We start from the raw sequence: 27903 nt of genomic DNA, 5'->3' as shown, positions 1-27903 counted from the left end.
CTACCTTTACCTCTCTTTCCTCAAAGTATTCAAAAGTCGGTCAGCAAGCAAGTCCGAAGCAAACAAATGCACAGGTAGCAAGTTGGATGCATCAGGATGGTCTTTTGTCGTTTTGGTACACCTGTCCTAGACAGACCCAACCCCTGTGTTGAGCCTCCAAAGTCAAATGCACATGATGTAAACAAACGTTCCTACTAGGGATCCGACATGAAGCTGAGTTATTCTTGGTTCGTAACCTGGGTGTTTGTTCTAGACTGTGTACCCGAGCGGATAACTCGAGTCGAGGAGAGGGCTACGTACCGGGGACCCGCGAGATCGTCCAGCTTTGTAACTTGTCCGGCCTCTTTCTTATTTCAGGGTATGACACTAACAGAATAGGGAGTCTCAACCAGTAAGCACATCCCCGGAGGTGAGAAGAGAAGGGTTTTGTAGCAGTTTATATACAGTTCAGATAATATCAAAGCGATAAAAGCAACATTTTGCACATTTAGGCCAAAACATGTAATAAGATCAAATAATAAATGAAGCCAAATAATTACAATTATTCCAGGCTCGAATTCTTGGACCCTGAACCAGAGATTTTGGGTTTCCAATCCCCAGTAGAGTCGCTAGAGCTGTCACACCTCCTTTTTACCTACACCCGCAAAGGGGCGTAAAGGGAGTTTTTCCAATTAAAGGACAATCGAAACGGAACTTATTATTTAATTCAGAGTCGCCACTTGGGAGATTTATGGTGTCCCAAGTCACCGGTTGAATCCCGAATCGAGAAAAAGATTAACTCTGTATTACAGTCCGCGAACTAGAAATTCGGACAAGGAATTCTGTTAATCCGGGAGAAGGTGTTAGGCATTCCCGAGTTCCGTGATTCTAGCATGGTCGCTCAACTGTCACATTAGACTTATTTATCTGACTTTAACAATTATGAGCTTATATGCAAGTTTTAACTCTTTACTGCTTTTATTATTATCATTATTATTTTAACAGAGAATTGCAATGTTGTGAAGACGTATCTCGAACCACGTCACATCAATGTACCCGTGGTTGTCGACACATTTCGACTCCGTTGGGATTTGGATTTGGGTCACATAAATGTGCACCCGAATTTGAGAAGGTAATGTTATTTAAAGTACGCACCTAAAGAGATTAACGCGTGGTTATTTTGGGAAAAAGGCCGTGAAGTTTGCTAAGCGGCCGATCCCGAGTTCTAAGTAATTAATACATACATTTGTGAGGGTCCCACAATCTATGCATTTTACTAGGCGAGGCTCATCTCGTTTATTTTAAAAGGACAATCCTAAAGTGACTACATTTTTCTATTAAGTTCGTTTCTGAAATAAAAGAGAAGAAGTCCTAATTAGTGACATGTTTATAAGCTCGTGCCTCTTATTAGTTATTAGATTAAGACAAATGCAAATGGAAAATTGCAACCGAGCTTGCTCAGAGGGATGTTGTATCGTTCCTTGTTCTATTAGTTAATAATACTAAAGTTGAGATTATGAATTAAATACGAGATTGACACACAGTAATATCAAAACAAACTAACTATTCTTTGATTAGTTTAAACTAACATTATTAGATGAATGAGTTATTAGAAGAACCAAATGTAATACCAAGCCATTTTTGAACTCTTTTTACAACTGTCGAAAATACCTCAGTATTTGAAAATTGATGTTAGGCTAACATTATTCAAGTAACCATTTCGTTAGCTTTGAACCTATATGATGATACCTTCAATTCATTTGAATCCAAAAAAAAACTTGGAAAAATGGTAGCTCACATGGTCTAGATACAGTCCAGTTAGGTACATTTACACGAACCAGTCTTATTACAGAAAACTAAACATTACACATATGCAACCCTATGACTCATTAATCAGTCAACTACATATTTAGACAGAGAAAGGAAAACTATTCGAGCACAAATCTAAACAGAATGAATTCAACAGGAACAAAGCCTGGTCAACACTTCATTTCGCTTCAAGCCAAGAGTGTACAAATGTGTACCTGGAAGGAACACAATGGGGAAGAAGAAGAGAGGAAGGTCAGCAGCAGCAGTAACAAACAGCAGTTGCAATAGCAGTGCAACAACAAATAACCAGCAGCTACAACAGCAATCGGCAACAGCCCAGTAATAGATAAAAAAAACCAGTAAAATAAATTCCAGCAGCAACCAATGAAACAATAACACCAGCGACTGAGGCAGCTTTGGAAAGACCAAACCAACCAATACAATAGTAACAACAACAAATGACCAGAAATCCCAATCAGCAGTAGTATTCAGCAACTGATTGAACCCCAAACTCTTCAAGATCAAAATAGGACCAAACTGAACCCCAATGAAACAGTAAAAACACTCAAATACTGACCCTTGAAGTTTATCGTTTTAAAACTGAACCTCACCTCTTTCTCAATACTCACTGAAAGATTCTTTTCTTTTCTTTTTAGTTCTTCTAATTCTTTCTTTAAACTGATTTTAAGACCTCCCAAAAAAACCCCATAATCTGTCCTCAATGTTTTTATTTATACCACCAAAACAGACCCCCTTCACGGCCCTCTTGAAACACTTAAACTAATACCACCACCATCTTTGCCTATGATATTCTCTTACAACACATTATCAAGTGTCTTGTGTCCAAAGGCATGGGCAGCTTATAATATTCAATTAATCCTCCATGCTATTATGTTTCCCAAGCCACAACTATTAGACAAAGTATTAGTTTAATGGTCAATTAAGTACCCTTACGGTCAGACCACTAACACTAAACATTTCAAGCCTTTTAAAATCCCAAAATACCCCTGAAAACTCCTGTGATTTAATGTCCTACCTTAAACCCTTTAATCTATACTACATCTTTCAGCTATAACCAATTCAATTCGAATTCAAATGACCGTTCAAACTAGAATTTAAATCAGATCAAATGGCATCAACATAAGAATAATGATTCAGGACAAACTCCTATTGAACTGTCAAGGTTACGGATACATAGAAATGAACTAACACAATCCTAAATTGAATCCAAACAAGAACAAATGAATCATTGTAACTACACTGAATTCATATGCGACAAAAATGATATACAACACAGATGAAACAACTTGAACCAAATAATAGCACCAAACCATTACAAGAGTAATCATGGCTTTATACCAGGCCTTATTGAAACTAACTTTTACAATCAAACTAACGGACAAACACACTCAATCGATTCAGCATATGCCAACCAACCATACGAATTGGAACGATGGTAAAATACAAAACAGATAAACAACAACGAAAGATAAAAGAGGAGAAGAAAAGAAAATACCTCGAAATTAAGGCTAAACTTCGAACAGTTCTAGTTGAAACTTCGACTTGAGTTTTGAAGCCAAAATGGACCTTAATCGAGTGTTCTCGACTGAGAACACTTGACTAAGGTCGATTACAACCTCGAATTCTTTTGGCTCTCTAGGGCCTGTTCAGTCGAATTAAGATTCGACAAGTTCCGGTTAGATTTGAGGGAAACTAGGGGTGGTTTAGGGACGAGGGAGATCGGGTGGGCGTCGGGTGTTAGTTTGGGATCGAGTGGAGGCGGCTAGGGTTTAGGACCGATCTTCGATTGAAGATTCGAAGACATCAGTGATGATTCGAAGAAAAGGGGTGTGGATTCGTGGAGGGGGTGGTTTGGCGGTTCAGGGGTGTTGTTTTGGCAGTCATCGGAGCCGGAGCCGCCGGGTTTACGGCGAAGGAGTGGAGGGGCGGCTAGGGTTTCGGAGGGGATTTGGTCTCTGAACTTGGAGACGATACAGAGAGGGGGGGTTTGGTACTGGAGATGGGTTTAGGGGCATTGGGGGGTTTGATATATTAAAAAGGGGCCAATCAATGTGAATCGTTGGATTAAGGGTGATAGAGGGTTCAGATCAACTTGGGGAAGGGAAATGGGGTCGTTTGGTTTAGTGCTGGGGTTGGATCGGTTAATGGGATGGACGGGTCGGGTTGTGAGGGGGATTTGTGACCGTGTGATTAACGAAGATCAATGGCTTTGGTGGAGATGATTTAAACGGCGTCATTTGGTTGGTGCTGGAGACGGACTGAACCGTTCGATCTAATGAGATCGACGGTTCAGATTGTCACGACCAACACGTCGTCGTTTGGGGCGAGGTTGGGGTGGACTGGGTTTCAGGCGAGCATTGGGCTGGTAAGGGGTTATTTTGGGCCTGATTTCCCTTTTAATTGAAGTGGCCCAATCCGATTTTCTCTATATTTTTAATTTGTTTTTTTTTTCTTTTCCTTTTATTTCCTAATTTTTTTTAAAAAAAAATCCTAGATTAAATTACAAAACTAAATTAACTTAAATATTAATTAACTCTTAATAATAATTATCACACAAAATTAAAGACCCATTAAAGTAAAATCAAACAATTGGGACATCAAATGATAAAAAATGTGAAGTACATTATTTTTGTGATTTGATTTTGTAAAACAAACTTAATTACTCCTAATTATAGAATCGAATCCTAAATGCACGTGCGAACATTTTTTGTATTTTTTGTTAATTTAACACATAAACATGCACGAACGAAATGCAAACAATATAAGAAAATAACCCAAAATTCACAACAATTGCAAACAAACAAAAATTATTTTATTTTGAATTTTTGGGAGTAGTTCTCGTATAGGGCAAAAATCACATGCTCACAGATGCCACTTTGGTTTGGCTTAATGCCAAGTGGCAGCCCTTAAAAGGATCATTATTCACTTAATACCATAATTATCCCCACAATTAATGAATTATCCATATAATTAGAAATTATCTCAAGTTACTTAAAATACTACTCACTTTTTAACACACATTATACACTTTACTATCATGGCCATGTGGTACCTTGTATGGTAATAGTCCATAAATACCGGGTATTTTAGCTCGGGCCGTATATTATCCCAAAATGTCAAACTTCGACGAAATTCATTTTCTTTAATTTGCTTACATTCTCACCTTCACGAATTTACTCATTACTTGTTTGAAATAACATAAAATGCTTATAATCTTAAAATAATCTCATTCCCGAACTTCCATTAATTTATTTATGGCGTACTTTCAAGTACGAAATATGTGGTGTAACAAGAGTAGCATAAAAAATATTTTCCCAAAAAAATATTTTCTACTCTCTATCCAAACACTAGAAAATATTTTTCAAAAAAAATTTCCGCTCACAAACCAAGTAAGGGAAAATAATTAATAAAATCACTCATTTTCCATGAAAATATTTCTTCATACCAAACACACCCTTAATGATTAAGATCTGAATTATTAAGATTCAAACTTTAAAAACCAACACACTTAATGTCTGATATCTGAATGATTAAGATTCAGACCTCCATTAAGTGCAAATAAATGAGGCCTTAGAGAGCTTTAGCCCTTATAAGGTCGATAAATCAGTTGTACTAAAACTTTAAAATATATGCACATGAAAATCAAAATCATCCCTATGTTATTTACTCTCTCTATATGGTGTTCGATTGGATATGAAGTTGACGCTTAATGACAATGGGGGTGTGCGATTCATCAAGTGCAATCAACAATGCCCTTATTCCGTACCCATTTTGATTAGTCGTGCCATCAAAGTCAAATTTTCATTTCTTCCTCTTCTGTGATAGTTATTTTCTCGTTTGGGAAGCAATCCTTAAACTCATGTTCCTCCTTGATAGGGTGCAAGGTGTTCTGCTATCACCCTTCTTTTTGGTTACGTACGTGATGTCGAATTCAGACAGAAGAAAGCAAATAAAATAGTAATATTGAAGGCTTTTACACATAGATAAATATACGTAGTCTATCAAAATTGCTCTTATTATCAACTAGATTAAATAAGAGATGGAGGGAGTTCTACATATCCTTCATAGTTCTACTACTCCTAGTAAAAAGGTAAACTTTTATACCAAGTGGCCCAAATAAGTCATGTCAGTAAAAGTAAAACAAAAGGCAATAAGATTAAATAGTTTAGAAAACAGAAGAGTAACATTTTAGAAATTCTATATATTTAAAATACTTAAACAAAAAAAGGGGTTTAAATCTTATATGCAGACTTTTAAATTACCCCATCCACACAGGGACAAACAATGGTTGAAATGTCAATCCTAATCATAATATCAGAAATGCAAATACTGACCTTATGTTTTTTACCAACTTGTTGGAATTTTCTGTTTCTCCTTTTACTAATTGAAAAAACATTTAAACTGCCAAATGAAAACGACAAGAGATGCAAGTTGCCCGTACACAGAATTCTATGCAATTTCTGATCAAATAGTAACATGGATATTAATAGTAAAACATTAAAGAAACCGTACAAATATTTCATTCATGACCATTTGACCAATAATTGACATGTTCTAAAGTTGGCCAGCTGGTAACATGATTTCATAATTTCATTCAAGTAACCTTACGTGTAGGACATAGCTAATTTTCTTACGGTAAAATATCATTTTTAGCTCGCGGCCAAAATTATTTATATTTGGTAGTCGAAAAAATATATAAAATTTGTATAATTTTATATATAACATATGGAATGTATATATATATACAAAAAATATACAAATTTTATACATTTTTCAAATATTATTTTTACAGCGGTTATATAGTAGTATAATTTTTCCAACTTTTTGAAAGGTCATTATAGTTGGAACTTTAGGTTAGGCCCAAACTAAATTAATTATAGTATAGGCCATACACAGCCTGTATGGGCAAAAATCATGGGGTAATGGAGTGGGCCCAAAGCCCTTAAAATTTCAACGTGTTGGTACTCATGATATTGTACAAAATCGTACTTTTCAATCTTTTTGATTTGATAAGAAAATCTTATTCTATATTTTTTTGTGCTCATGTTCAATCAAGTGGATCTCCTTTGGTTTCTACTTTTCATGTCACACTTAATATCATGGCATCACTTTTATTTAATGCGGTAAATGAGTTTAGAAAACACATTAGTATATATTGAAAGATCTAACTAATGTCTATGCCCACTACTAAATGTTATTGAAAGATCGAACAAAAAAAGAAAAATCCTTTTACAACAACTGTAAATGATTAATATATGTACCTCAGCAATTTCAATGTGCAGGTTTGATTAAGGAGAGAAAAAATTACAGATAGAGGTTGATCTATCAGTTCATGCTTTCTATACGTGTTCATTAGCAGCATTTTGTAGCTAACACTAAAATAGATGAGTGTAAAAAAATGAAAGACAGTACTGTGCATAAAATATTTTGTATTCACACATGAATTAAGTAACAAAAACTGATTAAGAAGGTCCATCGTGAAATTTGAACCTTGCACATTTGGGTGCAAAGAAAATTTACAATAAAAAATTTGCAACTTTAATAGATTAACAAGGATCTATTTTTGGTATATGTTGAACTTTAGACAATATTTTACCTTTGCAATTCATAAGCGTCCTATGTTATATTCATTAGGATTTTGAAGGCCAGCCTGATGCAAGAAATCTTGTGTCACGCAGGATTCGAGGAAAGGCTGTGACCTAAAGGATGTGATGTAAACAACATATTCTAATGCAAGCATTAGAAGCTGCTTTCATGGTACGAATCTATAACATATAGATCACACAGATACAACTTTTTGTTGCTCCAAAATTCCCCTTCTTTCACTAGAATTTTGAATCTTGGATATATGCTAACAATAAGAATAGAGACATTTTGTCACTATGTATAATCACTGGCGTATTTAGAATAGAAGTTATGAGTTCATTTGAACTCATAATTTATGCATCCTATATAGCTACCAGAAAACTCATTAAATATATATAAATAATTGATTTTAAACTTGTTAAATTAGATGAATCTGAACTCATAATATTCAAATCTTAAATTTGCGTCTTTTAATATAATACAGCCCGGTGATGAAGAATTAAGAAGCTCACACGAAAGCTTCCAACAAATCTTTTGTACGTATTGTTTTAAGTAGTAGCAAGTTGCAAAACCAAAAAGATTATATGAAGTTAATGTCTGAAGCTACTGCACGTGTGACTTGTACCAGTCTTAGTCACAAACCCTGAGAATAGTATGTATTTTTTATTTGATTGGTATAGCTGGGGACACAAATCTCAAAGAAACAAAGACCCCTTCTTTAAATGTGGGCTTCAGCAGTGGACCTTTAAAAGACCTAACACATTTGATTACTTCCCTTCCCCTACTGTCGGTGACTCTCCTTCATCTTCACCCTCTTTTGGATTTATTCATATGGTAAATCTACTCTGGCTACATTTATTTTTATGCTAATATGTTTTCCTTACTATAGTAGTTTTTGAATTTAATAGACCCCGGGAGCAATGGTAAATACCTATAAGCCACGGGTTCGAGTTGTGGAAGTAGTGACAGAGTCACATGCACTAAAGGGATGTTAAATGATACCCCTTCGTTGGAAAATTACACTGTATAACTCGATAATTTTTTTAAAATATGTATATCTACAATATAGTGACACCCTTCACTTTTTGGTGAATTTCTTTCTTTATATTTAGATTGTCTTCATCACGTTTTTTGGTGCAATCATTTCTCGAACCCTGTGTGAACGCATGATACCTTGTGTACCGAACTGTCTTTAATAGTATTTGAACTAACATACGAACACCTAAACTTATATTACTGTCGGTACGGGATGGCGATATTCGTCAATCGTTAGGCAAATAAGAAAAAATCACCAAACTTTCTTTGTCCACGGTTAGGATTTACAACCTGATCTCACATGGTTTTCACCTACTTTGTAATTAATCTTTGGACAATAAGTATTATTTGAAAGATTATAAATTGGATAAATCATGCGAGGTAAGGTAAATACATTAGAGTTGTATTGTGATTATATGAATATATTCATGAATATTTGTCGTTGTTCCTAAATATGGATTTACTTCAAGAAATAAATATACTTGACAACTCACAAGGTCAATAACCTTGTTCAGTCACAGTAAAGGTACACATTAGGGTGTAGACTAACAGTTGACTAGTAGCATTGTGAGATTCAAGAACAGCTTGCAGTGATAGTTCTAGACGGCAAAATAAAAGGGAGCATATAATATAAAAAATAATATGCATATGATAATATAATATGTGATCTAACAATAATTTAAAGCAGAAAACTAGCTGGTGTGTCTGGACTTTGCCTTTACAATAAGAAGGCAAATATCTTGTAATTTGATATTCTCACTCCTTTCCTTCCCACCTTCCAAGTGCCCCAAAAGTTTCACTTTATAAAATTCTCTTATTACCGTCGTACTTCTCTGTAACAATATCTAGCCATTTATTATAAAAATCAATTTTTTCTTTGAACCGTTTATTATATTATGTTATTATATATGCCATCTATAACATCAATTCACTATAGCAATCAAAAAATTTCGGAACAAACAAACTATTATAGAGAGGTTTGATGGTATAACACATCCAAATTCCCCCTTACTAAGCACCAAACTTTCTAATTTCCCTCCCTTATATAAATAAACTCATTTCCCTTCCCAAAACCATTCATTCATTTCCCAAAAAAGAGTAGAAAACCAAAACCCTCCCTTTCAAATTCCTCAGCTCTAGCTCTTTTTTTTCCTTTGAATAAACTCATAATCAAGAAATGGCCTTGGCTGTAACAAACTCAAATATATCTCCAAGAAAACTAAGGGATGATCTATACTTTTACTCATATCAACAAGACTCAAATATCCCATTAGTGATCTCAGTTCTTGCTTCTTTAATTGAGAGAAATTTGGCTAGGAATCAAAGGATAGCAAAAAACTGTACATGGGCATTATCCAAGAATGTAAGAACAAGAGTATTTGACTGCCATGAAACACCAGATATGACAATACAATCATATTTGGAGAGAATTTTTAGATATACAAGAGCTGGACCTTCAGTTTATGTGGTTGCTTATGTATATATTGATAGATTCTGTCAACTCTATCCTGAGTTCAGAATTAGTCCAAGAAATGTACATAGGCTACTCATTACCACTATTATGGTTGCTTCCAAATATGTTGAAGACATGTAAGTTTCTTTTCTTTAATTTTCTTTCCTTTTTCTTTGTTTTCTTTGTCATCCTACTTCACTTCAGTTTATTTTTTGTTTTTTGCTTCAATTTGAAGACTTTTATTATAAATGACCATGAAAGAATAGACTAGTCAAGGCTCCAAACTGAAGTAAATAACTTTTGTTGCTGACTTTTGCTTTCTTTCCTCAAAATATTTGACACAGATCATCAAATTCTATGGAGTACTTTTTACTTTGTTTTCCCTTTTCTTCATAATTGTTGCTTGCTTTTGAAAACCACAGAATTAATACAGTTTTATTTCTTTCTTTCTCAAACTCCCCTGCTTAACGAAATGACAAAAGAAAGTCTCAAAGAGAAGCACTTTAGCTGATACAGCCAAACTTCTTTGTAACAACATCTTTTGTTCCGATATTTTTTACTGCTATAGTGAAATGCTGTTATAGAAAACATATATTATGACATAACATAAAAATTAGTTCTAAGAAATATTTGACTTTTATAGTGAATGATTATTATACGGGGACGCTGTTATAGAGAGATCTGACTGTAATGTATATATTTTGAATTATTTTTCTGCAGGAATTATAGGAATTCATATTTTGCAAGAGTAGGAGGATTGACAACAAATGAAATGAACAAATTGGAGATGGAGTTTTTATTCATGATGGGGTTCAAGTTTCATGTGAATGTAAGTGTTTTTGAGAGCTATTGCTGCCATTTGGAAAGGGAAGTGAGCATAGGAGGAGGTTATGAAATTGAGAGGACTTTAAGGTGTGCTGAGGAAATCAAATCAAAACAAAGAAAAGAAAGAAGATGTAGCCAAATTACTAGAGTTTTGCTGTAATTCAATTTCATAATGGGAGTTTTTCAATTACAAATTGTAAATACTATGTAAAGGAGTTTTCAATGTTTTTGCTGTGTAACAAAGCATAGTAGAAGTTCTCAAATGTAACAAGTTTTGCTTAGGCTTTCTGCAGTGAAAATATTTGATTTTGAAATCACTTTAAAGTTTTATTATAATCTCTTCTTGGTTTAAATCAATACACGTTAATCATTCTTGGTCAGTAAGTCAAAGAGGTAACTTCATAACTTTTACTGAAACGAAGACCGAGGTCAGGAGCGGATCCAGCCCTTTGATATGGTTTTTTTTTAACCCACTAATTTGGATGAGAAACATTAATTTATGCATAAAAATTCTTAAACCCAACTCCGACCAAGGTGAAAGTATATTTATATACGAAGTGTAGATGTCATTGAGCGGAGAGTAGAAATGACACCAGGTAGCCACTGTAAAGTAGGGGTGGCGATGGATCGGTTCGGCCGGTTATTTTATAAAATTTATATCATACCAATTTTTCGATTATTCTATTATGTATAATTAAAATTGGACTTTTCGAAACCATCTCAATCACGTCGGTTTCTTTTCGGTATCGGTACGGTTTGATAAATTTTCGATAATTTTTCTAATGTTATGTAAAAGTCAGTAGTAGAAGTAGAATACAATAACATACATACTTTTTTAGGACTTAGCAAAACTCTCTAGATATTGAAAGATGGCTAGAGTATAGATCAATAACTATTCTACATCAGCATAAAAATCTAAGCAAATACAAAAACAATATAAATCACACGAGTTAAAAAATATTAACTAAGTTGGGATTCAAGAATAAATTCTATAGAAGATTAAATATTCAAGAAGATAAATCAAAATCATACGAAAGGAAACATGTTCAATACATTATATATTGTTATTCATAGTAGTTACAATACTTTGTGTCTTGCTAGTGAACATGCTAGAAATAATTTAGTTTCAACAGGAGTATCAAAATAGGTTTGGAGGATTTTAAGTTTAATTACGTGTTGGCTTGTAACTGTTTCATAATTCAAAGGCCTAAAAAAAATTTAATGCTTTTATTATTTTTAAACTTAATATATAAATATATTATTCACATTGTAAATTTATTCGGTATGGTTCGGTATTTTTTCGATTTATTTTCATAAAATAAAAAACCTACCCTAATTATCGGTACGGTTATAGATTCATATAAAAACTTACGGTTTTATTAAAAGAAACCTAAAATTCGATTCGGTACGATACCGTTCGGTCTGTTTAAGTCGGTTTTTAAATATCCATTGACGCCCCTACTGTAAAGGGCTGCTATTTAGGAATTAGCTAGTGTGTCCTGAATTTTAGTTTTTCAGTTCAATTTTTCGGGACAAAAGTGTTCTGAATTGTCTGAAGTTAAGATTTTTAGTTCAAAATTTGAGGATAAAATAAGTACTGGCTAATATCTAAATAACATCACTAAAAATGCCTATCTGTGCACTTGCCCCTCATTGAGACGTAAAGAAAAAACAGTGGTCCACGGATCGGGTTGTGCACACCTCAATACCTATTACTTTCAACTAATAAAACTGTACATATACCGAATAATTTTGTCCACCAAACCTTAAAGTATTGAATAAATGAGAAGAATTCACCTGCCCATTTTGCCTCGGCTAGAATTCATGCTACAACTCTAAACGGGTAACATAGGTAAGTTCTTCCTTAGAAATACACCTAACTATAGATGGGATAAATTGCTTAAGTTAAAATGTTACATGCTCTGTTATGGGACTTAATTCGTCAATATAGGTTCAATATATGTAAGATATAATAGTAATTATCTAGATTTTCACGAAATACCAGAGAAAAGAATAAATTTCTTAACTTTTTATTGGCAACAAATATGTAAATTAAGTGAAATGAACAAGATCTTGAAGTCTAAAATAATGAGTCAAGAAGGATTTAGTTCTAGATAGCTATAGTTTACAAAAAAAAAGGTTTAGGGTAAAGTCCGTAACCTAATTAGCACTAATATTAGCTCATGATTGCAATTCCTTTGCTTTTTTATTTGTAACAAATTTTCTTTAATCAAATCCCATAATGGTGTGTACGAACAAATATAATTTAAATAATTGAGAAACATTAGAACATAATAAAATACTAAAAGACCCAAAGTAGAGCAGCATCTAATTATGGAAGATCTGATTCACATCATAATGTCATGCCAACAGAAAACAAATTGTGAGAGTCAATGGGGGAGAAGAGGTAGAATTAGGACAATGCAATTATTGCTTCATATATTTATTTTAAGTAAAGAAAAGCTCTGGTTTTAGTAAAGGTTCAGCTAATCAAGAACAATATATTTCAGAAATTGATTTGTTTAATTTCCTAATCAAGATACAATGTTTCTTGCTCCTTACAAGGTTTTCTCTTTCTTGTATGATTAGCCGTAGCCTTAGACTCAGCAGTGATGTTTTTTTTTTAGTAGTATTGTCGTTTTACTTCGTGTTTTAGAGAGTATAATAGGCTCGTATTCGTCATATTATGTAAAGGCAAAATAGGAAAGAAAAATGAGTGATAATCATTCTGCCCCTTCAACTTTGTGTAAAAAATAGAACTCCTTCTATATATATGCTATATAGAGAATTTGAGATTCTTCACTCCTATCTCAAAGTAAGACGATTGACCGGCGGTCTTTGTATATATTTACTATGATGGAAAATGTTTTCGGATTTTTGAAAAGATTCTTTTTAACAAAAGAGATGAAATAACTTTCCTCACTTATTTTTTGGGTGATTGACACAAAAGGATAAAGGGGCTGATCTTAGCAGAATATCCCTAAAATTAGCGGTATTTAAAAGATGACTCCGCAATTGCACATAACTCTTTAGGGGTTTTGCTATCGAATTAAGTGGGCGTTTGGACATACGAATTATAAAATTTCAAAAAATGGTGAAATCTTTTTTCAAATGAAAATGATATTTGAAATTTAGAGTTGTGTTTCGAAATGAATATAATTTTGGGTTGTTTTTGAAGTTTTGTTAGTGATTTGAGTGAAAATTTTGAAAAACAGCTTTTTGGAGTTTTTCAATTTTTTGAAAATTTCCAAAATGCATCTTCAAGTGAACATTGAAAATTTTATGAACAAACGTTGATTTCGGAAAAGTTGATTTTTTTTTTGGAGAAAAATAATTCTTATGTCCAAATGGACTCTAAATTGTTCATCAAAATTTACCGGATTAGCATACTTTTTCGGGTTGTTTTGACAAAGTGTTGTTGCAACTTCAATTTCGATCAAACCACCCCAAATCTATTCCAAATTATCTCAAATTTGAAACAAAGCAACGAGTTACAATTTCGACCTCGCTCGAATTAACATCTTCATGGACATCGGCCATCGCCAAATGAAAGGAAAGTTCGACCTCGCTCGAATTTACAACGGGTTACAATTTCGACCTCGCTCGAATTAACACCCTCATGGCCATCGGCCATCGCCAAATGAAAGGAAAGTTCGACCTCGCTCGAATTTATAACGGGTCACAATTTCGACCTTGCTCGAATCAACACCCTTACGGTCGTCAACCATCGCCGAGGGGAAGTAAAATTTTGCCTACCCGAATCAACCAATCAAATCTTGACCCCGTCGAACTCATAACAGGTCATAGTTCAATCTCGCGCGAGCTCGCCCCCTGCCATCGCTAAACTCGCCATGAAAAATTAACTTCGCCCAAATTGGCAAGTCTAAATTCGACCTCGTTCAAATATATAAGTCAAGATTAACTTTGCCCAAATTGGCAAGTCTAAATTCGACCTCGTTCGAATATACAAGTCAAAACTGGCTTCGCCCAAGTTGGCAAGTCTAATTTCGACTTAGCTTGAATATACAAGTCAAGACTGACTTCTCCTAAGATAGCAAGTCTAATTTCGACCTCGTTCGAATATACAAATCAAGGTTGATTTCGCCCACATTGGCAAATCAGAAGTCAACCTCGCCCGAACTTGCAGATCCAAAGTGACTTCATTCGAACTCACACAACGGAATCCGACTTCACTCGGATCAAGCAAACTAGATCCGCCCTTATTCAAATGCCCGATTAAAAGATCAGGGATCCATCACGAAGAAATTCGAAAATCTTCTCCCTAAGAGAGGAAAAACAAAAGAAAAATGAGAGAGAAGGAGAAGGAAAGTCAAGAGATACATAAACGCAGGCGAAGCAACTAATTTATTCAAATGTACGTGCACAAGAGGCGCGCCTTAGAAAAGGCTGAAACAGGCCCTCAAGAAAAAGGTAAAATTAAACAACAATAAAAAAACTAAGTACAAAGCTGCAACAAAGTTTCACTCGGCGTCATCTCCACCGCCGTTCTCTCTAGTGTCCTCATCATCAGAAAGTCCATCCTCAACTTCAACTCCCTCACCAGCCTCCGGTGTCGCAGGGTCGTAACCGCAGAAAATACGAGCCTCACATGCTTTGCCCGAGCATCTTCAAAGGCGGCCTAAAGAACACTTCTCGCCTCCCACAAACCCTTGTATATGTATCGTTGGGCCTCGGCATGAACCCATAGCTCATACAAGTGGTGGGGGACAGCGGCAAAGGCAGATTCGGCCTGAGCCAACAACTGCGCCTTCTCGACCTCAAGAGTTGCGACCCGTTCTTCCAGGTTTGAAGCTTCCTGGTCAATTTCACAAATACGCTCCTCGAGCCGCGCCTCCCTCAGTGTGGCTGTCGCCCTCTCAGATTCTTGCTCAGACTTAAGAACACAGATATTGTCCTCTAGCACCGCCGCCCTCGCCAAAACCGACACTCAAGCATCCTCGGCTCTCTCCATCTCAGCCACTTTATTTTCTAGCTCGGCCACCTTCTCCGTCTATTTTGCACTCAGAGCGTTGACCCTAGTGGCACTTTGCTCAAACTCAGCTTGTAAAGACAACACCTTCGCCTGAAGGTCCTCGCACTCTGTGATAACCCCTTTTGCCCATATCAAGTTCTTCGTCCTTGGCATGAAGTAGCTCCTCATGCTCACTGCATCTGCGGATAAAACGCATCAGTTCCTTATCTTTTTTCTCTAACTCCTTCCTGATTGACTGGGTACTAGCACCCGCTTTGAGCTGCTCGTGCATCTCACGGCATCTGTTGCGATACTGCCGATACTTCTCGGCCATTTTCAAAAATATTTCGCCCCGCGTCTCAGCCCTACGAGCACTCTCGACCTCCAGCATGTAAGTCTAAAAAAGGAGGGGAAGAAAGAGTCAATATAGAGACAAAGGTCACAAAATGAAGAAAACAAAAAGGAACTCACCCTTAAGGCCATCACTGCCACACCGCGTGACAACCCAAAATCGCTGACCTCCTGAAGAGATTCGCTCTCACCAGCAGAGCATAGAAGATCGAACTGTGGCACCAAATCGATCGTGTCTTGCAACAAGTTGAGATCTGACGGAATTTCGAGTATTCGGGAAGGGCCTTCCACCCTTACCGCAGTTCGAGTAAAACCCTCCTCGAACATCCTCATGTCCTCAGGGTCAATTTCGGATTCGGATTCATAATACTCAACCATGACGTCCTTTACCCTCTCATTGGCCGAAGAAGGGGTGCGGTTCGACCGAGATGATGATGGCCTGCTCGAACCAACAGCAGCCTCAGAACTCCATCCCTCCGTCACAATAACCTCTTGAACGCTTGCAACAGGCGTCGCCTCTGTGTGTAGGCTGGCACCACCGCCGGTCTCGGGTGCCGTCGAAGCAAGGTCGCCCCTCGAGGGTGTTTCGGCTAATGAAGCCCCTTCTAACACTACCCTTCGCCTCTTTAATGTGCCTCTCCACTACCGACGCGGGAATATTCACTCATTGAACGGACTGCGAGAACTGGGGTCTCCGGTTAAGGAGTAACCTCTAAGCGTACGGCTTCACCAACGGGCGCGGTCCGACAAGCGGCCAAACTTTCTACACCCTCGCCTGCAGTAGCTCTTGGTACGGGCCGGACAGAGAGCACTGGTTGATGGAACGCGAGCAGGGAAGCCCTCGTACTTCTCACTCCTTTCCAACCTATCAGTAAAGAGGAATTTGATCACATAACAAAAAAACTGCAAAGTAGAGAACAAAGCGAAACCACGACGATCCAACTCACCAGTAAGCGGCTTGCGCCCAAACTTCTCATGGAAAGATGCCCACTTATGAATCCCCGTTGTGTGGGGGAGAATTGCGCTCACCCACTCGCTGATATCGGAAATTAGCGGGAGAGGTAGTCTCTCGGCTACAAAAATAAAAGCAAATCCTCAGTGAAGTCGTTAAAGGGAGACGACCGACGACTATCTTAGGAAAAATTGCACAAAGTAAACGGAAAGGAAAACTTACAAGCGAAATTCCACGTCTTAGGAAACCTCGCCGGATTCGATACGACATGTTCTGTTTGGACATAGAGTAGTATTTCCAAAAGCGTCAGTTGGTCTTATCATCCATCTTCACCACCAAACTCTTGGTTCCTCGATGACGCATATGAATAAACGTACCCCAAAGAAAATGAGTGGCGAAGAGGTGGAGCATGTGTCCTAGAGAAATTCCTCGGCCGGCCAACTCTGCATACTTGATGAGCATGCGGAAAAGCTTATACACATACAGAGAGAGTTGAGCCGGGCACACCTGGTAAAAATGGCAGAAATCAACTACCAAGGAAGGAAGGGGGAGCGTGTACCCAATGATAAAGGGATATGCGTAAAACGCGTAGTAGCCCGGGCGATGTAATGCACTATATCCTTATCCGCCGGTACCATTTCAATATGATTGGGGATCCTCCATTTGGCTTTGAACGCCGTAGTCGCCGCAACATCCATCGTGGAAGGAACAAGCTTCAGTTCATCTCCGGCAGGGCTATTAAAATCGGTCCTCGCCTTCCCCGTGCGGGGAACCACCTCATCTACTATCGGAAACCCCTTATCTTCCACCAGTTCCACTCCCTCTTCGAGTAGGAGGTACGTTGTTCTCCGTCTCGGAGCACCTACAACTTTATTAGAGTGGGAAGAAATAATGGCCATTTGTTTTCTTCGATCCAAAGAAGCGAAGATGATGAATGAAAAATGGTCACTATAAATCCTAACAGAAGTAGAGATATGAGAGATTAAGGAAAAAGGAGGAGACTTGTGAAATTCTCTCTTAAGCAATTGAAAAACGTAACATTCAAATAAGGAGCTCCCCCTTACTTATAGGGATATAAATGCCCTAAGCAGGAAAACCAAGAGCCTCCAGTTGAAAAACAAAAAGGGCACGGAAAACAACACAATACCTAGAAAACGTGTGCCATGATGATGCATGGGGAATATTGATGACAGCCTGAACTGACGTGACGGTCCATTCTTGAACTAACGTAACGGTCCGATGCGATTCTCGAAGCGTCACGTCGCTACCTCGCCATGAGGTTCTTTCCCTCGCACAAAAACATTCAGATTTCTCCTAGTTTTTTAATCAATAGGGTCCGCCCATCGAGCTCGCCAATAGGCGACCCCAACGGGCGGAGGGACTAACTGTATGGGTCAAAATCTTATCACACGTGGATTAGCGCTAACATGAATGGTAAGAGGTCAACTAAGTCGTGGTCGTTCCCACAAGATGTAATAACAATGAATACCTCGGCCACTGCCGAGATCGAGCCATCAAATAGCCTGTATGGTGAAGTAAATATCGTAGTATTTCAGGGAGGCAACATGAAGTACAATCAAGGGATAAAGACATTCTGGTTAAGAACTGATGGACAAAAAGGTATACTGATAATATATATAGGAGGAAAGAAAGCAAGAAAAGGGGGGCTTCCTCTCCGAAAAAGGAGAAGAACAGAAGACCAAGAAAAGGCTTAGATAGCAAATACAAGTCTCTGTAATCGTGATTATTGAATCAAGGATGATAGATCTCGTTAGTGGTAGTGGCATTCCATCTTTTCCGTTTTTATCATCACACCACGAGATGAAATATCAAGAATGTAAGCCTATCATTTATATTTGACATCTTATATGATACCGGAAAATTTATAAGTTTGATTATATATGATTCTCTTACCTGATGTGCTTAGATCTAGAATTAATTATTCTTGGCTAGAATTTATCCTCTATTTTATTCCTTAATTAATTTAACAAAAAGCTTGATTCTCTTTTGGTCAAACAGTCACGCCGTTCTAAATTCTGCTATTCTTTCTTCTAATAGCCCATTTAAAGTAGTTGTCAAAGGTCAGAATGTGTTTTATGGTGACGAAAAATATGTCTTGGAAAGTGTTGTCCAAAAAATATGTATGTGAAGAAGCTTTTTCTTTACATTTGGTGTCTACGAAAAAATCACCATGTTAATATCCTCTCATTTGTAATTGTCACAGTCATTCAAAAAAGCTATGAATAGACAAGACCTTTGTTTGCATCAAGAAGATCCTTGTAGGATTCTTTTTATTTATATTTCCCCTTATTTTAACTTTAAGTTTTGCATGGATGATATCAGTTATCTATTCGGTTGTTGAAAGGCTACATCTCTTGATAAAGACCTATCCTGTTCAACTTACATTCACTTTAACTACTAGTATAACAAAATCACGGACAAGTAGGATGGAAGTTTGGAAGAAACGGTAAAATCGTTTCCACTAAATTGGAGTAATTTAATTGGATTCAATTTATATAAATGAAAAGTATAAAAATCATACACTATCAGTATATCTCATATATTAAAATAATTTTTTTAATGGGAAAGTCATATCATTTCCTCTCCGCCACTAAACTTTATCTCTTTGGAACAGAGGGAGGGACAGCATTGTTGACGATTCGGACGAACCCATTAATTTTTATTTATACTATATTTTTGTATAAAAAATAAATATATATAAATATTTAATTGCGAACTCAGTTACAAAACGAGCTATGATTCGATAATTAATTTGACCTTGCCTATATATGTAGCTGGATTAGATACCTAATAATCAGCAAATTTTAAGAACTACCAATATATGGATAAGTGTTACAAATGAGATGAGATTATGGGAATATACTAATTTTAAAAGACTTATTAAATATACTAAATTTCATCTTCACAAATGATTGGAACAGAGTTAGGCGATTGTTGTTTGATACAAAATACAATATTGTATCCACCTCCCGACCACTTTGCTCATGTTTTATGTACACTCAAACAGTTTCAACTTTCTACTTTATTCCCAAAACCAACTCAGCTTGTCGCCCTTCTTTCACCTAATTGTTATAAATACTGTTCTCTTTTGGTAGTTAGCATGTAAAATATGCTCTTTAATTCTGTAGTATAAACATTTAAGCTTAACTAAGGTTGGGAGCAATTTCTGAGTAGCTTCAAGATTTTGTCTTTTCTGAATTATTAAGAGAGTTAAAGGAGATATCGAAGTCTACTTATGTTTTCTCCATTTGTCGTTATCCTTGTTGAAAGAAGACTGAGAAAACATTGATAATCATCTGTCTTTTGATGTACTGGAGTTGGCTTAATTTATTAATCCTATATATTCCATACATTGGATCATCTCATGAAATGCCTACAAAATCTTCTTTCGGTTTATCTTTGTCTTGTTTTTTTCTGCGAAATTTCTCCTAGTTTTTGGACTTGGACTTGGTTTGAACTTCTAAATTGTTCTCTTCTGGACATCTTCACATAGGTTGTTTGTTAAGTACAGAGATTTGGAGAAGAATGACAAAACTAAAGTAAAGTTCATGACCTGAGAGAAGCTTCGAGAGAAGAAGATATCTTGTATTGAGTAAAAATGAAAAATCTGTGTCTTTACAATAGGGAGAGTCACTTATAAATAGTGGGCCTTGACCCGGTGACCCAATTACAAAACAAATATAACATGGGTCAATTCTAATTACAATAATGGCCCAAATACAAAATCAGCCTTTATCTGGTACTCTAACAGCCTCCCTCAAGTTGGAGGGTGAAAAAAACCCCAACTTGCGAAGATGAAGGTGATGAGCAGGTCTAGGAAGGGCCTTGGTAAGAATATCAGCAACTTGAGCACCGCTGACCCAAGCTAATTAGCCCATCACCAATCTTGCCTCTGACGAAATGACAGTCCAGCTCTATATGTTTAGTCCTCTCATGAAAGACTGGATTGCGGGCAATGTGCAAAGCAGCCTGGTTGTCACAACACAGAGGAATTGGAGAAGAAAAAGGAAGACCAAAATCAGATAGCAATCTTGAAAGCCAAGTAACCTCACCAGCAGCTTTACTCACAACCCTGTATTCAGCTTCAGCAGTAGAAAGATAGACCACAAGCTGCTTCTTGGATTTCTAGCTCACCAAACAATCACCAAGAAACACACAAAAATCAGTGACAGACCTTCTACTATCAACACAAGAAGCCCAATCACTATCACAATATACCTTTAAAGAAAGATTAGGAGAGTTACTGAAGAACAGACCAAAGTGAGAAGTCTTTTTCAAATACCTTAAAAGATGCAAAACAGCCTGCATATGAGGGACACAAGGAGTTTACAAGAATTGGCTAAGATGTTGAACTGCAAAACTGATATCAGGCCTTGTGTGTGTTAAGAAATTTAACTTGCCCACCAAGCATCTATACTCTTCAGGCTTGGGAAAGGGATCACCAACAGAAGCCTTTAATTTCTCATTGATATCAAGGGGACAAACAACAGAAGAAGAAGCAGAAGAAACAAATAACTCTAATAAGTCATGAATAAACTTCTTCTGATGGAGAAGTACCCCAGAATCACAATAGAGAACCCCAATTCCCAAAAAATAGTTAAGAGGATCAAGGTCCTTAATCCTGAATTTTTCATGCAGAAAACCCCTTAAGGAAGAAATCTCTGACAAATCAGTCCCAGTAAGAATGATATCATCCACATACACAGCTAAAATGACCAAGAAAGAGCCAGAACCCCTAGTAAATAAGGAGTAGTCATTTAAAGAGTGAGAATATCCTCTAGAACAAAGGACCTGAGATAGTTTAGCATACCATTGTCTGGAAGCCTGTCACAAACCATAGAGGGACTTGAGTAGCTTGCAAACTAAAGGAGGAGAAGAAGAAGAGGAGGAAGGAACAGATAGACCGGAAGGCACCTTCATGAAAACTTCTCATCAAGATCCCCATGTAAAAATGCATTATTAACATTAAGTTGAAATAAAGGCCAATGTTGTTTGACAGCCACAACAATCAAAGACTTCACAGTAGACATTTTAATAACAGGAGAAAAAGTTTTATGAAAATCAACTCCTTCAACTTAAGTATCACCCCTAACTACTAACCTGGCCTTATACCTCTCTAGACTCCGATCAACTTTATATTTTACTTTGTATACCCATTTTCAGCCTATAAGCTTCTTACCAGGAGGTAACTCAATAATATCCCAAGTTCTATTAGCCTCCAAAGCCTCAAACTGCTTTCTCATAGCATCCTGCCACTCAGGGACAACAGCAGGCTGAGAGTAAGTGTAAGACTCAGGAATGTGGAGCTGTGAAATGGTGGCATTGAAATAAACAGACTCAGAACTAGAATAAACAGGGACAGAAACAGAAGGAGGAAGGGTAGGACACATAAAATCCTAAAGATAAGCAAGAACAGTATGAGGTCTACCAGATCTCTTGAGTGGAGGGGGAGAAGAGGGAAGAACATAAGGGGAATAGGAGCTAGGAGAAGGTGAGGAAATGAGATTAGGGGAACTTGTGAAAGAAGAAGGAGGAGTAGAGGATGGAGAATAAGAAACAGGGATAGAATAAGATAAAGGAGAGGTTGAATCATCAGAGAAATGGCCAGGAATGAGAGGAGAGGGCAATATATGGGATGATATAGTATAGGATTTGGAAAAAAGGAAAATGTTTACATGGAAAGTCACATCTTTAGAGATAAAACAAGATTTAGTAGACAAATTGTAAAGTTTATAACCCTTTTTGGCAAAAGGGTATCCAAGGAAAACACATGGGACAAACCTAGGATGAAATTTATCTCTATGGGATTTGGGCACAGTTGAGTAGCAAAGACACCTAAAAGATCTAAGGTGAGTGTATACAGGAGCCTTGCCAAAAAGTAACTCATAGGGACTCTTGTGCTTAAGGAGAGGACAAGGGAATCTATTTATCAGATAAGTGGCAGTACGGAGACAATCACCCCAGAATTTGATAGGAAGATGAGATTGAAACAAAAGAGCCCTGGCAGTCTCTAACAAATGCCTATGTTTTCTTTCAACTACACCATTTTATTGTGGGGTGTGAGGACAAGAGGTTTGATGAATGATCCCTTTGTCAGAAAAGAAAAGAGAACTATAGGAAGAGGATCCTAGTTCTAAAGCATTATCACTTCTTATAGTCTGAACTCTAGTTTGAAACTGTGTTTCAACCATAGAAATAAAGGCCTTTAACAAATCAAAAGCATTGCTCTTTTCCCCCATCAAATGTGTCTAGGTAGCCCTAGTATAATCATCTACTATTGTAAGAAAGTACTTGGGACCAGAGTGAGTAGGAGTGGAGTAAGGACCCCAAGTATCTATGTGAATAAGTTAAAAAGAATGAGTAGATTGAATAGAATTATCAGGAAAAGGAAGCCTAGTTTGTCTTGCTAAGGGGCAAATGGGACATGTGAAAGACTGCTTGGAAGACAATCCATTATCAAGACCAGAAATAAGTTTTATTTTCGAAAAGTGAATGTGTCCAAGTCTATAATGCCAAACAACATCAGAATTATTCACTTTATTTGAATCAACCATGGTATTTACAGATGAATTGTCAACAACAGTATTATTAGACACTACAGGTAAAGAGGAAACAACAGAAGAACAAGAATTGACATTAACAGACACAACATGAGAAGTCATATGCTTAAACAGCTTGTAAAGTTTATTGTCCAGTCTACCAAGCATCACTGGCTTCCTCACTGAAGGGCCCTGGAAAGTGCAAGCAGACTTGATAAACTGTACAACATCATCACAATGAGACAAAAGCTTCTGGACAGATATGAGATTATGTTTGAAACTAGGGATATAAAAAATATTATGAAGAATTAAATCAGGGAATAACGCTAAAGAACCAACATTGGTAACATTTACTTTGTACCCATTTGGGAGAGAGACAAGGTAGGGAACATGAAGAGTAATTATGTCAAAAAGCAAACTCCTAATGGAAGTCATATGATCAGTAGCTCCAGAGTCTATTATCCAAACAATGCCATTAACACTAGACAACATGCAAACTCCATAAGAAACACCCTCATAAGGCATGAGCTTACCAACAAAGTTGGCAGAAGCCAAGAGAGGTGGAGAATGTGGGGAAACATGGATTTGGGATTGTTGTAACAAGATCATCAGTTGGGAGTATTGATCCTTGGTAAGGCCAGGTATCACAGATGCCTCCTCATGCTCAACTGGACCATCAAAACCACCAGGCACAGAGGAACTACCAGAGGATTCAAGCTCAACATGTGCAGCAGTTCTGCGAGGAGGAGGCTCTTTGTTGAACTTGAAATTGGGAGGGTATCCATGTAACTTATAACATTTGTTTATAGAATGTCCAGACTTCTTGCAGTTTTGCATATAAGAGAAGTCCTGGGAGCCTCAAAAGAAACCTTAGAGGGGAATGATGGCTTAGAAATCCCAACAGTGAAAGAAGCAGATTGTGTGGAGAATTGAGAGGTAGAAGACACCTACCTCTATTTCTTATCAGATAATAAGATGATGTACATATTTCCAACAGATAGAAGTGGTTTCATCATTAGAATGTTGTTGTGAGTTTGCATGTAGGTATCATTTAGGCCCATAAGGAACTGATAAACCTTCTGCTCTTCATCCTCAACAACTTTACTCCCACAAGTACAAACTCTGACCTTATAAAATGCTATCTCATCCCAAAGTTGTTTGATTTTGTTGAAATAAGAAGCTATGTCTAAAGACCCTTGATATATATATGCTAACTCTTTCTTTAGCTCAAAGACTCTGGCCCCATCAACCTTACCATATCTCTCCTCTAATTCACGCAAAATATCCTTAGCATACTCAGAATACTCTACGCTATGAGATATTTCTTTTGACATAGAATTAATCAACCATGACACCACAAGATCATTACATCTTTGCCACTAGCATGCTAAAGGAGAGCCAGGAGGTGGCTTTGTAGAGGTACCATTGATAAAATCAAGTTTATTGTGAATGGAGAGAGCAACTAAGATATTCCTCCTCCAGTTGCCCTAGCAGGTTCCATCAAACGGATAGGAAACCAAAAAGGTTACCAGTACATCTGATGGGTGCACATACAGTGGATGACACGGATGTGTAAAATCATCCTCATGAAACACAGTACGAGGTGTAGTAGAGGAAGAAGAAGGTGTACCAGTAGGATTATCGTTGGTCATTGATAGGAAAATATCACAACAAACAAAAAAACAATCAACAAACTTATGAAATATGAAGAAGAACCTGATTTACCCCCCTCTTTTGAAACAGAAAAGAGAACAACCTTTGTGAATAGAATTTTTGGTGGCGCAGCAAGATACCGACGAGGAAACCCTAGATCGAGAAACGAAAAAGACGAATAGATCACCCGGCATCCATAGTAACTTGAAAGCTAGCAGAAACAAGCAATAATACGATGAAATTATCCGACGAAACTCCAACCAAAACCCTAAACCAGTGTAAAAACAATCAGACCCAAAACTCGATAAAAATTGAAAAGGTTAACATCGATATGAAGCGAGTGAGACGATCTACCAGAATCTACGCTCTGATACCATGTTAAGTACAAAGATTTGGAGAAGAAATGACAAAACTAAAGTAAAGTTCATGAGCTGAGAAAAGCTTCGAGAGAAGCAGATATCTTGTATTGAGTAAAAATAAAAAATCTGTGTCTTTACAATAGAGAGAGTCACTTATAAATAGTGGGTCTTGACTCGGTGACCCAATTACAAAACAAATATAACATGGGCCAATTCTAAATACAATAATGGTCCAAATAGAAAATTAGCCTTTATCTAGTACTCTAACATTGTTGGATTCAAAGATTGCTTGCTCCATCATGAACTAATTATGGAAGGATTATATGCATATTGTGATGCCAAAAATAAAGGATTAATAAAATTATATATTGATATTGCTAATATACGTATTCTTATTCAATATTAATGTATCTCGTATATAATACATAAATTTCACTACAAATTATGCAGGTATTAGTTAAAGGAACTTCAGAATCTGGATATAGTATTGATAATGTAAAATCGTATTATATTAATGCAAACATTTTATCAGAAACCACATATTATATTAGTAATTATGATCTTATGCTAGAATTAGTTTCTCTTTAACAGTAATGATAAGAGCATTGACCTCTTCACTGTATCTTTTCTTTCTGGGAGAAATTAAAAAATAGTCAGCTTTACAAGTGGTCATTTAAAAATAGCCACAATTTCAAAAGTAATTGAAATTTAGCCACTTTTATGTAAAGATAAATCTGAACGAAAATACTATTCAAAATGCGGAAAATACTCCGGTATAATATATTGAAATTCCAGTATAATATACTAGAGTTCCAATATAATCTACCTGTCACGCCCCAACCTTGGGAGGCGTGGCTGGCACCCGATGCCGCTCTGGCCCAAGCGAACCACTCTGTAACTCATTCATTCCTTTTGTAACTATCATGATCCAACATGGCCACAACTTGTAAAATACAATTGTAAGTGGGCAAATGTTATATCAATAAACCTTCGTTCATAAAACATGAATATATATGGGCCGTCAAAGCCTCTGACATACTGTACATAATAAACATGTGTCTACAAAGCCTCTAAAATTATTTGACATAAAATGGGACAGGGTACCCGCCTACCCATAAGTCGGTAGTAAAACTCTGACACAATGACTCATAGACTTGGCTGCACTCCGAATGAGGTAGAGTCTTACCGATCCTTCATTGAATGCCAATCTCATCTATTATGAGGGCTCGTCAAACTAATTATCTATACCTGCAGGCATGGATGCAGCGTCCCCAACAAAAGGACGTCAGTACGAATAACGTACTGAGTATGTAAGACATGTAAATAAATGTATAAAGACATGGTAAAAACATGAAGTAAATGACTCAACCTGTAAGTCTGGAGATATAACGACTACCATTTGTTCTATATTTTACCTATTTATGGAAATCAAGATGTTAGCTTCTACATTTTCAGGTCTCTGAGGTCTTCCCATCATATCATCTCGGCCACTATGGGTAAAATCATCAACGTATACCAGCTGATCAAGTGGTAGTGCGTATATAACGTCGTAACCTTTTTCCATATCTCATATACATATATACATACATATATACGCGTATATAACACTGTAACCTTGTCCCATATCCCATATACATATATACATACATATATACGCGTATATAACGCCGTCTGGTCATGGGTCAATGTACATGTATAAATGCATGAAATACATATGAAATACGTTAATAAAATATCTTGGTACGTCATAAGACCATTATGCCTTTGATTTATATCATGAAATAGACTTTATCAACTTACATATTTTTTGAGAGCCATGAACAGACGATAGAATAATAAGACTTATGGGAAAACAAGAATATACGCATCTCTAGCATTTTTACGAATAGAGTAATTTATGAAAGTTATGTATTTGCTCGTTTCATTTGTGTCGTATAGGTCATGCCAAAAAGAAAGAATGGATAACCTTAACATACCTGTACCAATTTTGTTGACAATCCCTTTTAGACAAAGCTCATCCTAAATATCTTTCTTCAATATTATCTCGGTCTTTGATACTCCTACCACACTTTCGTGACTATGGTAGCTAAATTCACTTCCTATGCTTTCTCCTACGGATACTCTTGCTCAGAAGAGAAACAACACCCATAACCATTTAGGTTGAAGTCAAAGACACCGAGCACTATAACCAAAAATGTTCTTGCAAAAAGTTGTTGTTCCTCGGAAATATGCAACAACAAAAAGGATAACCAAGATATATAAGCAGATGTGGTGTGAAGACAGCCTTTAAATAATGGAATGTATTGTTCGATATTTGACAAAAGAAGCAGAATTGAGCAAAATGCAAA

General features: G+C 36.7%; 2 protein-coding genes across 2 annotated transcripts; one reads left to right on the top strand and one right to left on the bottom strand.

The window, feature by feature from the left end:
* The first annotated feature begins 9495 nt into the window (after positions 1-9495).
* Positions 9496-11022, top strand: LOC107760468 (cyclin-U2-1). The gene is made up of 2 exons (XM_016578519.2): positions 9496-10020; positions 10604-11022. The coding sequence occupies exons 1-2, from the start codon at positions 9608-9610 to the stop codon at positions 10866-10868; spliced, it is 678 nt and encodes a 225-aa protein (XP_016434005.1). The 5' UTR covers positions 9496-9607; the 3' UTR covers positions 10869-11022.
* Positions 11023-24496: 13474 nt separating this feature from the next.
* On the bottom strand, positions 24497-25195 carry LOC142162203 (uncharacterized). The gene is made up of 2 exons (XM_075218525.1): positions 25073-25195; positions 24497-24922 (listed from the first exon to the last, which is right to left on the bottom strand). Exons 1-2 carry the CDS (start codon positions 25193-25195, stop codon positions 24497-24499), a joined length of 549 nt encoding a protein of 182 aa, XP_075074626.1.
* Positions 25196-27903: the final 2708 nt, after the last annotated feature.

The sequence above is a fragment of the Nicotiana tabacum genome, chromosome 7, assembly GCF_000715075.1.
Source record: "Nicotiana tabacum cultivar K326 chromosome 7, ASM71507v2, whole genome shotgun sequence".
Classification (NCBI taxonomy): Eukaryota; Viridiplantae; Streptophyta; class Magnoliopsida; order Solanales; family Solanaceae; genus Nicotiana; species Nicotiana tabacum.
The sequence above is the reverse complement of the archived record's forward strand: the minus strand, read 5'-3'. Positions and strand labels throughout refer to the sequence as shown.

Coding starts and splice junctions, on each gene's coding strand:
- LOC107760468 (XM_016578519.2), top strand. CDS start 9,608: ATGGCCTTGGCTGTAACAAACTCAAATATATCTCCAAGAAAACTAAGG. Junction 10,021..10,603: donor TCCAAATATGTTGAAGACAT/GTAAGTTTCTTT, acceptor ATTTTTCTGCAG/GAATTATAGGAATTCATATT.
- LOC142162203 (XM_075218525.1), bottom strand. CDS start 25,195: ATGACCAACGATAATCCTACTGGTACACCTTCTTCTTCCTCTACTACA. Junction 24,923..25,072: donor TGCACCCATCAGATGTACTG/GTAACCTTTTTG, acceptor TTAGCATGCTAG/TGGCAAAGATGTAATGATCT.